General features: G+C 45.6%; 1 protein-coding gene across 2 annotated transcripts in view; it reads left to right on the top strand.

Annotated features, from left to right (window-relative positions):
• The window catches only part of ZBTB16 (zinc finger and BTB domain containing 16), a 194,889-nt gene that overhangs the window by 124,285 nt on the left and 58,155 nt on the right, over positions 1-12,449 (top strand). For both annotated transcript variants that reach the window (XM_032167453.2, XM_032167452.2), the window contains exon 4: positions 2,469-2,555. In XM_032167453.2, the coding sequence (XP_032023344.1) occupies positions 2,469-2,555 (87 nt within the window). The remainder of the gene's footprint in view (positions 1-2,468; positions 2,556-12,449) is intronic.

Raw genomic sequence — 12,449 nt, forward strand, 5'->3', positions numbered from 1 at the left:
TTATCCACGAAACATCTTTGCAGATGGAACCCTAGGGAGGCTGAAGGGTATGGGGATTACTCTGAAATCAGGCTGCCTGTGTTTGAATTCACCTTTACTATGTTAACCACTGTGTGGCATTGGGCAAAGTGGTTAACCTCTCTGAGCTTGAATTTACTCATCTGCTACATGGAGATAATGATAGCATGTACTATCAATGGTGGTTGTTGGGACAAATCATGCATATTAAGCATTTAGCATCATGCCTGGCATATAGTCAAGCCTCAGGAAATCTGAGGTGATTTGAAAACAGCACTGTGGGCTACAAATTTGTGTAAACAAATTTGTGTAAAAAGTAGTTCTGGCTCGTACGAGGCTCCAATACAAAACTAAAACACAGGCATATTTTAAAAAGAGCTAAGATGACCAGACACAGTGGCTCACACCTGGAATCCCCCAGCACTTTGGGAGACCAAGGTGGGAGGACTGCTTGAGCCCAGGAGCTCAAGACCAACCTGGGAAACACAGTGAGACCTCATCTCTTTAAAATAAATAAATAAATGAATGAAATAAAATAAAATAAAATAAACAAAAAAACAGAATTAGGCAAGCATGGTGGCGTGCACCTGTAGTCCCAGCTACTCAGGAGGCTGAGGTGGGAGGATTGCTTGAACCTAGGAGGTTGAGGCTGCCATAAGCTATGATTGCACCACTGCACTCCAGCCTTGGTGACAGACAGAGACCCTATCTCAAAAACAATGACAACAACAACAAAGTGCTAAGACGTGTTGAAAGGAACAGAGTGCAGTGGCAGATTGGAAAGGACAGAAGAGTAAGGGACTGGAGTGCTTGATGTCCACAAACTCTGGCCTTGAAAATGAAGTGGGATTGGAACAGATGGAGGAATGGGACTGAGCATTGCTCAAGCACAGAGACGCTGGGAAGGTCAAGCGGCACCCAGAGAGGGCTGGTGAGGACAGCTTACCTATGGAGGTGGGTGGCTAACCAGGGACAGGTTATGGAAGGCCTTGAAGCCAAGTAGAGGAATTTAGAGCCAGTACACATTGGGAGGCATTGTGTCTTCTTGAGTAAGAAAGTGTGAGGAATCAAGTGGCTGTAGAGGAACCTGCATCTGTTGAGTAGATTGCGGGTGGCTGGTGGTGTGGAAACGACCTTGCGTCTTACAGTGTTCTGAGTGTGACGCAGCAAGGGCCTGAATGGGGTGGTGATTGCAGTGGAATCACTGCACCCAGTGCAGTGGAAGAGTGCATCTACCAGACATCTTGAAGGAAAAATGCCAAGGCTTGTGACAGCTGACCCCTGGATCAGATAATATAGTAGAGCCATGAAGACTATTAGCCAATGATAAAAAGTACTGTTTCATCTTGACATGGTGGCATTATCACTTTAAGCCTTCTAAATAACAGTTCCGAGAAAGTTTATTAAATTGAGTTGCACTGAATTAATTTTATTTATTCCACAAATATGTATAGTAATAGGTTTCCACTGTGTGTCAGGCAGATGTAGCTGTGCACAAGATGACACGGTCCCTCCTCCAGGAAGCTTACGGTGTGGAGAGAGAGAAAGACAGGGCCACAGGCATTTAGAATGGAGCACAGCAAGGGCCGAGAGCTGGAACATACCAGGTGCTATGGGAGCATAAAGGAGCATTGCCTCACCTACACTCGGGCGCTCGGGTATTGAAGTCGACGCATGAATGATGAACAGGAGCTCCAACTGCACCATAGCAGCCAGAGAAGCGTGGGAGAATGTCAGAGGTAGAGGACGTGCAGAAGAATGTGCACAGGCCTAGCGATGAGGAATCACATGGTTCCTCCAGGGAGCCTGTGTGGTTCAGTGTAGCTGGAGAAAAGAGAGCAAGAGTGAGGTGTGAGAGACAAAGCAGGAAAGAGGAGCACACCCAGTAGTGCTTTGTGAGTCACAGTAAGGAGTTTGGACCTTGTTCTCCAGGCACTGGGGAGCCATTCAGCGGTTTTAAATGGTCAGATGCAGGCGGCAGTTGAGGATAGATGATGAGTTTAGTTTTGGACACACTGAGTCAGAAGTCCCCATGGACATCCAGGTGTGTCAGCAATTCTTACCTTCCCATAAAGTATAGTTTAGGCAACAGGGCACATTTCCTTTTGTTGGCATCATTTTTCTTCTGTCCTCCCATCACCTGGAGCTAGGTCTTCAGATCCTCCTTCTTCTTGAGGTATCTAACTTGGAACCCATTTCTGTTTATCTTAGTTATTCTGATTTTGTTTCTCCTTCTCTCTAGAAGAGCCCTAGACAAGGGCATTCGGAATTCAGTTGGGTGAGTGTTCACCTCTTGGAGGAGGGTTTGAGCCATGGATGATCCCTCACTCAGGATTTTTGCAGGTGTCCAGTCCCCTCCCCTAGTGTCTACCTGCACAGTTGTGGCCCAGGACCTCCCTGCTCACCAACGGACTATTGCTCTAGCGGTAACTGCCTCTCCTTTCTTTCAGCGGGTGCCAAAGCCTTTGTCTGTGATCAGTGCGGCGCACAGTTTTCGAAGGAGGATGCCCTGGAGACACACAGGCAGACCCATACTGGTGAGTTGACTTGGATTCCTGTTCTCCAGGTTTTCCACAGTGTTGGTAGTACATGGACATGAACTGTCTGGGTGGCAACCTCTTTTTAGCAAATGTGACATCCAGTACATTTCCTGGGGGAGCTGTGAGTAGGATGGGCTTCTGCCACGTTCAGCTACTCTTGTCTGTGTGGCTGGCCCAGCAGAAGTTTACAAGTATGACATGGCCCCATGAGAATGGCTGTCCTAGATTAGGCCAGGATCTGTCTCTAACCGGCCACTGAGATCCCATTTTCTTGGAGGTATCTAGTATGCTCTTGTTGAGGCCTTAGTCTGTGATATTATCAAAACATCTTCTTCCCTTGGTCGGGAAATCGCTCACACCCATCTGATGAAACTGAAACCCTCATGTGGCCGCAGTTGGTTAGTCCTCCCTCTGCGAGAGCTGAGACATTCTCTAAAATCAGCGTGTACACAGGATGCATTTGAACAATATTAACTCACAATGATAGAGCTTTATTTGATTTCAAAGGGATTGATTTCACCGCACCAAAGTCATCTGATCATTGTGATCAGAGTCATTGTCATCACATCATCACAGCAGCTCACACTTAACACTTACAGTGAGGCAGGCACTGTTCTTGGTGCTTTATGTCAGGGGTCCCCAACCCTAGGATCATGGACTGGTGTCTGTGGTGGTCTGTTAGGAACCAGGCTGCATGGCAAGAGGCAAGCAGTGGGCGAGCAAGTGAAACTTCATCTGTGTTTACAGCTGTTCCTCGTTGCTCGCATTACCACCTGAGCTCCTCCTCGTGTCAAAGCAGCAGCAGCAGCATTAGATTCTCATAGGAGCACAAACCCTATTGTGAACTGTGCATGCAAAGGGTTTAGGTTTTGCACTCCTTATGAGAATCTAATGCCTGATGATCTGTCACTGTCTCTCGTCACCCCCAGATGGGACCATCTAGTTGCAGGAAAACAAGCTCAGGGCTCCCACTAATTCTACATTATGGTGAGTTGCATAATTAGTTCATTATATATTACAATGTAATAATAGAAATAAAGTACACAATAAATGTAATGTGCTTAAGTCGTCCCAGGACCACCCTCCTGTACCCTGCCATATATGAAAAAGTTGTCTTCCATAAAACTGGTCCCTGGTGCCAAAAAGGTTGGGGACCACTGCTTTACGTGATCCCACCTGGCCAATCTCTCAGTAACCCTGTAAAGTAAGGTAGAAAGCTACTCTTATGTCATAGATGAGGAAACTGAGGCTGAAAGGAGGGAAAGTGACTTGCTGGAGTTAGTAGTGGGGACAGGCGTGGTAGAGCCTTATAGTTCAGAGCTGAGACTGCATGGGTTTAATCCTGACTCTGCCACTTTCTATTTGTGGGGCCATGGATAAATTATTTAAACTCTCTTAATTTAGATTTCTCATCTGTTACAGAAGTGGAGTAATATTAGTGTCTACCTCATAGCATTAGGGTTGTTGTGGGGATGAAATAAGGTATTCTACTTGAAGTATTTCATGGAGTGTTTGGCTCATAGTAAGCACTCAATAAATAGTAGTAGGTATATTTAACATAATAGATATTTATTGAGTTTCTACAATGTGCCTGGCACTGTTTAGGCATTTAAGATATAGTAATGCATGAGACAGATGACATTGCTGCCCCTCATGGAACTGAGCTTCTAGCTGGGAGACAGAATCAGCAAATAAATGTACAATATCATGTCTGCTTATACATATTAAGTGCTACTAGAAAAGGATAAGGAGTAGAGAATAATAGGGAGAAAAGAAATATTGTGGATATTTAGGGAGAAACGTCGTGGATAGAATGGTTAGGGAAGGCCTCTCCAAGAAGGTGGTATCCGGGCAGAGTCTTAAAAAGTGAAGGAGTGAGCCACTCAAAAATTTCTGGGAAGAATGTCTAAGCAAAGGGAGTGAGCACTTGTGGAAGCCCTGAGGCTGGATCAAGCCTGACAAGTTTAAGGACCTGCACGCAGAGCAGTGGTGGCCAGAGAGCTGGGAGTGACGTGTAGAGTGGTGAGGGATGAGGACAGGATCTGGCAAGTCTCTCAGCCCTGGTAAAAGATCTGGGTTTTATTCTGCATGTGCTAAAAGTCCTTCAGAGTGTGAGAAAATATTTGAAAATCATATATTTGATGAGGAACTTATAGCTAGAAATAGAAAGAGGTCTTATAATTCAAAAAACATAAACAAATAATCAAATTAAATAATGGGCAAAGGTTCTGAACAGACATGTCTCCAAAGATAGACAAGTAGCCAATGAGCACATGAAAAAGATGCTCAACTGCATTCACCATCAGGGAGATGCAAATCAAAACCACAGTGAGATAACTGCTTCACACCCACTACAATGTGGCTACAATAAAAAGTACAGATAGTTACAAGTGTTATCAAAGATGTGGAAAAACCAGAACTCTCATGGGAGTGTAAGATGGTGCAGCCACTTTGGAAAACATTCTGGCAATTCCTCAAGAGGTTAGCTGAGGCAGGCAGATCACAAGGTCAGGAGATTGAGACCATCCTGGCCAACATGGTGAAACCCTGTCTCTACTAAAAAAATACAAAAATTAGCTGGGCGTGGTGGCATGTGCTTGTAATCTCAGCTACTGGGGAGGCTGAGACAGGAGAATCACTTGAACCAGGAAGTCGGAAGTTGCAGTGAGCTGAGATTGCGCCACTGCACTCCAGCCTGGCGTCAGAGTGAGACTCCATCTCAAAAAAAAAAAAAAAAAAAAAAGGTTAAACACAGAATTATCATACGAAGCAGCAGTTCTTCTCTTAGGTATACAGCCAAGAGAACTGAGAAGATATGTTCACACAAGAACCTGTACATGAATGTTTACAGCAGCATTATTCATAATAGCCAAAAAATGGAAACAACCCCATGTCTATCAACTGGTGAATGGATAAACAAAGTGCGGTATACTCATACCATGATATACTACTTGGCCCTAAAAAGGAATGAAGTACTGATACATACTACAACATAGATGAACTTGAACATGCTCCATGAAGGAAGCCAGATGCAAAATGATTCTGTTCATGTAAAATATCTAGAATAGGCAAATCTATAGAGACCGAAAGTAAATTAGTAGGTGCCAGGGGCTGGGGAAGTTGTGAGGAAATGGAGAGTGACTGCTGATGGAGCTGGAGTTTCTTCATGGAGTGATGAAAATGTTCTAGAATTGATCGTGGTGATGACTGCACAGCTTTGAATACTGAGGCTCCTCGACTTACAATGGGACTGTGTCCTGATAAACCCATCGTAAGTTGAAAAGATAATAAATTGAAAATGCATTTAATACAAGTAACCTACTGAACATCATAGCTTAGCCTAGCCTATCTTAAATGTGCTCAGAACACTTACGTTAGCCAACAGTTGGGCAAAATCATCTAATATAAAACCTATTTTATAATAAAAGTGTTGAAGATCTCATGGAATTTATTATATCCTGTACATTACTTCAAAATTGTGATGGTTTCCCACAATTATAAAGTTGAAAAATCCTAAGTCGGGGACCAGTCTATGTATTAGTTCAACTGTACACTTTAAAAGACATGAATTTTATATTGTATGGTACGTGTATTAGGTCTCTGAAAAGCGGCATGGGTGTGTACATGTATATAAATCAGCTCTGCCAGTGTCAGGAAGAGTCACTGGCATCACTCTTGCCACCCCTCTCTCATATATGTACACACACACACACACACATATATATATACACACATATGTATACATACACACACAAACAGAGTGATGTGCCGTGTATTAAGCCGTTCTTGCATTGCTGTAAAGAAATGCATGAGACTGAGTAATTTACAAAGAGGTTTAATTGGCTCACAGTTCTGCAGGCTTTCCAGGAAGCATCATGCTGGCATCTAGACTCAGGCTCTGGGGAGGCCTCAGGAAGCTTACAATCATGGTGGAAGGCAAAGGGGGAGCAGGCATGTCACGTGGCCAGAGCAGGAGCTAGAGAGAGAGAGTCGGGCAAGGGGGAAGCAGCTGCATACTTTTAAATGACCAGTTCTCTAAGAGAACTCACTCATTGTCGTGAGAATAGCACCAAGAGGATGGTGCTAAACCATTCAGGAGAAACCCACCCCCATGATCCAGTCATCTCCCACCAGGCCCCACCTCCAGCACTGGGGATTACAGTTCAACATGAGATTTGGGCAGGACAAATATCCAATCTATATCATACCATATAATGACATTTTGATCAACAATGGATTGCATATATGACAGTGGTCTCATAAGATTATACTGCCATATTTTTACTGTACCTTTTCTACATTTAGATGTGTTTAGATATGTAAATGCTTACCATTGTGTTATAATTGCCTGCAGTGTTTAGTAGAGTAGCATGCTATAAAGGTTTGTAGCCTAGGAACAATTGGCTGTCCCATACAGCCTAGGTACCATCTAGGCTTATCTAAGTGTGCTCTAGGATGTAGCCTAGAAGCTACCCATTAGGAAGTGGAGAGCTGGAACTTGACCCAACTCACGTGCTCTTTCCACGACTTCCCAGCTGCCTGCACATTGACTGAGTGTTGTCCATGGGCTAAAAGGCTCAGGATCATTTAGCTCACTGCCTCGTCATGGGCAGGGCTCTTTTGGCTCCCTGTGCCCTATTTAAGACAAAATTGTCTAATGAAGCATTTCTCAGAACATATCTTTATCACTAAATGACATTTGACTGTACACACACATGCATGCACGCGCATACACACATGCATATGTAGCTTTACTGAGATATAATACATATACACACACAGATGTGCATTTATAGAGAAGGGGGAAAAGTAGTCCATTGGAGGGTTTTGACTGGGAGAATGACATGACTTGACTTATGTTATTGTCATGTCAAATACATATAACATTATAATGAATGACTTGACTTGACTTATTCTGACTCTTGTGTTGAGGATTGACCATAGAGAGTGTTGTCATGTAACAAACCACTCCAATAGTAGCTTAAAACAATAAAGTGTTATTGTCTCTGACAGTTCTTTGGGTAACTGGGCTCAGCTGGGTGGTTTTCTCTTGGGGTCTCATGTGGTTTCCATCAGGTAATGGCTGGAGCTGGTGTCATCTGTAGACTCAACTGGGCTGGATGTCCAAGATGGCTCCTTCACTCAATTATCTGAGTCTCAATGTTCCTTTGCATGGCTTCTCTCTTCAGCAGAGTAACCTGGACTTGTTGTGTGACAGCTCAGGTTTCTGGGAGTCAGGACACAGGAACTGCCGGTCCTCTTAAAAGCTAAGCTGGAAGTACACAGCATTAATTACTTCTACCATATTTCATCAATCAGATAGTCATAGGTCAGCCCCAGATTGAAGGTGGTGGAAGGCTGGACTCTCCTTCTCAGTAGGGAAGTGACAGAAACCTATAGAGAAGGAGGAATTGATGGCAGCCATCTTTGGAAACAAGCTACCACAGGGGACTAAAGTGGAAGAAGGAAGAACACCAGTCAGCTGCTGTTAAGATTATTGTCATCAATATTTCAGCGTTCTTGTCCTTGCCTTTTCTGAGTGGAAAACATGCCTCCTGACTGGCATCTTGAGCTTTGGCCTGGAGAGGCCTTGCCCTGTCATGATGGGAAGAGAGCTTTACAGGTGAGCCGTCATTGCAGTCAGCATCTCCCTAGCTCAGTTACAGAGAAAGTGACCTGGCTAGGTTATTTTGCCCAGGGTTCCAGAGGTGGTTGTCATGAAAGCAAGGGGAGAACCGGGTCTCCCAGGGTCCCAGCCATTTTCTTATTGCTAGACCGCATGTAACTGAGAATCCCACTCTGAGAGTTCTAATCTGGGGGAATGAGCTGTGAGCCAGCTTTGCCAAGCAGCTTAATTCTGTCCATCCAGATTCAATTTGCAGCAGCAGGGAGCAAGCTGCCCTCTCAGCCAGGGGCAGGGGAGCAAGCTGAGTCCTCGAGGGATGAGCAGCTGTGGAGGTTGTTCCTAGGCAGACCCCAGATGTAGGGAGCACCCCCTGTGTGCCTGGCACCCGCTGGGGATATGATGGTGACCAACTCAGGCACACGCCCTGTTCTTGAAAGAAGCTGAAGGTCCGAATGTGGTGGTCTGGGCCTTTTGTTTTCCCCCCAGAGATCTTGTGGATGGGGCTCCTCGGCTGGAGGAGGGAGAGGTCAGCAACCGAGTGCCCCCTGCTGATGTTGAGGTAAAATGTGGCTTGCTCAATAGGCCCCATGTGGTGTGCTCAATAAAGATTGAGTAAACTGAGCTCTTGAAAGGATGGGGAATGGAGAAAATGAATCCAAATTAGGAGTGAGAGACCAAGGTGGATGCTTTGAGAAAGGCTCCCTGCCAGCCTCAGTGTGAGCTGTGGGCGAGCTCCCCCAGCAGGGAAGAGCCACTTCCTTGTGTGGGGCAGGTGTCGTGCTCAGTGTCGAGGGGAGATACGACAGCAGTTTTACCCTCAGGATAGGGCTGGCAAAGAGAGGTCCTGTGTGACCATGGTGACTCTTTCTGACATGTGGCAGAGCTCATTCATCACTCATAGCGCTACTTCCTGCTGAACTCAGGTGGATTTTCAGTTCTCCTAATAATCAATGAGCAATACAGTCTGAAATCTATTTGCCCTTTCTGTTCCAGGAAAGGGGTCCCAGGAGGAAGGGAGTTGCCTGATGACAGGGAGCGCTGAAAATGTCACTAAAGCTGTTGGAGTGGGAAAAGCCAGGTGGGAGACCAGGTATCGTTGGGAAGCCAACGGGAGAGTAGGTAGGGAAGAGCTCTGAAAAACAGAAGGAATGGAGACCCTGGGACAGTAAAAATAATGCCAATGCCACTTGATATTTTTGCTACCTTAGTTTATAAAACACTTTCCTCGATTACACCCATTTAACAGATGAGACCGTGGGGGCCTAGACACTACCCACTAGGAAGTGGAGAACTAGAACTTGACCCAACTCCAACTCAAGTGTTCTTTCTACTACTCCCTGGCTGCCTCCGCATTGACTGAGTGTTGTCCAGGAGTCTGTAGGCTGAATGGTTCAGGGTGATCCTGTTTAGAGGTCATTGAGTTCATGGCCCTGCCTGGGAAGAGCTCTTTTGGAACCGTGTGCCCCAAAGAAGCCCCAACACCCTCATGTGCACATCCTCCTCCTGGAGTAGGATACAGTTTGCCTGAATCAGTTCAGCTTCATATCCAAGGCTGCCATGTGGGAGTTCATGGAGCTCACGTGTGGCTTTGCATAGGGCAGGTGGTTATGGTGTCGTACAGGTATTTTTGAAACTGGAAAATGAATTTAATGGAAACGATTTCCAATTGCAGCCTATCCAAGAGAATGGCATGTTCACATCTCACCCTTTTGACCCTATTTGACCTGGGTTTCTGTCCTGGTGTGTGTGACCCCTCCTTGCCCCCTGCCCTCAAGATCTTGACGGGCTCAAGCTGGTGTTCTAGGAGGCCACGCTTATGGTTGGGCTGGGCTCAGGCTTTGTTGTCACATTCAATTTTCTGTTTTGGTACAACGAAGGCTTTGAGGAGATAAACAGAGATCATTTTACACCTTTTATATTATGACAAATACATATTGCAAAACACTGCTGCTTCCAAAATGTTTGGGTTGCAGAGCAGTGAGGAATTAACAGCTAGGCAGTTCCCGAGATGCTCGTACTTCATTTACACATCAGAATTTTTTTTACACTGTTCAGTAAAATAAAAGTGAGAAAACACACATACATGCACGTGCACACCCACATGCACACCCAGCGCACCACCTGGCTTCTATATCAGGAATGTCTTAAATTAGTAAGTAGTTCTTTAAGTCCAGATAAACTGATAAATACCATTAATGGCTTAATTTATACTCTGGGTTTGAAATTTGACACACGGACACTATCTTGGCTCAGGAAACACAAGTGGTTTTGTGCCAGAGGTTTTAATGACCGATCAGTAATATAAATTGCTGCATCACTGAGCAGAAATAGCTTCTCCATGTCATTTGATCTGGAAACTTCTCTGGCCAGGCAGCAGTTAATAAATTTAAAAATAATTACCCTCTTTATTCAAAGTCAAACTAATTAGGAGTGGGTTTTACAAATCATAATGTTGTTCAAGCCACTGTACATCCCCATTTGGGACTTGAACAGGCCTGGGGGCAACAGACAGGATCCGGTGGTGTTAATTAGAGGGCAGCGAGATAACTTGGCTGCTGAGCTTCAGGGTAGGAGGCTGGTCAGTCTTCAGCATGCCCTCGGGAGAAAATGGGAGGTCTGAGTGAAGAGGCCATGAGGGTGACCTGTAGGAACCTTCAACTCTTTCAGTCCGTCTGTAGGGGACCCAGAGAAACCACCTATTTGTAATCTGAACATGGGGGAGTTGGGGCCAGGGCTGGTCTGTGTGGGCCTGGCCAGAGAGACTGAGGGAGTCAGGGAGCAGGAAAGGGGGATGGGCAAATGACTGCCTGGGGACAAGAGACCCGCCTGAAGGCGGGGAAGTGGATGGGATGATGTCTAGAGGACATTACTTCCTAGGAAAGTTTGAGCCCTAACAGAGTGGTGCAGGTTTGTCATGCGGAGTGCAGGGAAGAGGAACCCCATGAAGCCTAAAGTGAGAGTGTCAAGTGCAGGGTATTCAGTGCATAGTGACCCAGAACTTGGGATCTGGTGTCAGACTATCTAGATTCCAATTCCACCCCCATCACAGATTGGATAATCTCAATATAGGCCTCGCATGGACTAAGTGCTCAGGAAATGGAGGTGCCAGTTTCTCTCATCAAATCATCCTGGTCTTCCTCAGAGGCCTCTGAAAACATGGATTTCCCCCACTGGTAGGTGACGGGGCCAAGTTAGTGAGGATGGTGTTGGAGGAACAGGAACAGTGTACACCTGCTTTGCAAGGCCATGGTGAGGTCTTCCAGGATCCCTGACTATGTCCTCTGGCCAAGGGGACATTTGCAACGTGCCCACTGAGTTAACAGCCACTGGGGCCCTCTCAGTGCAGTTGAGAGAAGTGAGGGCAGATTGAAGCTCCACACTTTGAGCAATCTCAGGGAGCAGATTTGGTAGATCTTAAGGCCCTGAGGTCTGGAATGCCCAAAGCTTCCCAAAGGAACCATTCCCTGCTGGTATCTAAACAGGTGATGTGTAAACCCAGGCCAGACAGGCCTGAAAACTGGAATCGAGACTAAACAGGTGTACCAGCCTCCAGGAGCACCAGGCCTGTGCCCTTCCACATCTTAGAGGAGGCTTCAGTGACTGGTGCCCTCAAAGGCTCAGGAATTTTGGGTTCCTGGTAGGGTCCTGAACCATGTCTGCTATCACCAGGAACCTGGGTATTCCCTATCTCTTGACTTCTTCAAATAGAACCTTCCACCTCATCCTACCTTTTCCCCAGTAAGAAAAAAGAGGCAAAGAAGCAGACAAAGATAGCTAAGGTCATTCCTAGGTTTAGAAGTTCTGAGGCTGGGAAGCTTAAGGGCACCCTCTGCAGGCCCAGGGTACTAGGTTGAACTAGACCCTAGACTTACCCTGGAGGAATTCAGCTTTCTCCTCCAGCCCTCAACTTGCCCTGCAAGGTCCGCCAGGTTAGTGACTCAAGTTTGCTGTCAAAATAGCCTGTGTAGCTGGCTTATCCTGTAGTTCCCTCATTTCCTCATTCTCTGAGTTTTTAAGTACCTACTGTATGCTAGGTGCTTTGTGGACTTAATACATAATAGTGAACAGAAATTGGGCCCTGCCTTCCCGAAGGTTACGATGTTGTGAAGGAATTGAGCATGTAGGTTGAACTTGCCTTAGGTACAGATAATTCAATAGCTGTACTCTTTTGGATACTTTTGAGTTCTTATTTTATTAAGTCTTCACTATAGTCCAAAAATATAGACCTTTTTTCCTCCCTGATCTTTGCCAGAGAAAACTGAGTC

The sequence above is a fragment of the Hylobates moloch genome, unplaced genomic scaffold (genome assembly GCF_009828535.3).
Source record: "Hylobates moloch isolate HMO894 unplaced genomic scaffold, HMol_V3 SCAFFOLD_11, whole genome shotgun sequence".
Taxonomy (NCBI): Eukaryota; Metazoa; Chordata; class Mammalia; order Primates; family Hylobatidae; genus Hylobates; species Hylobates moloch.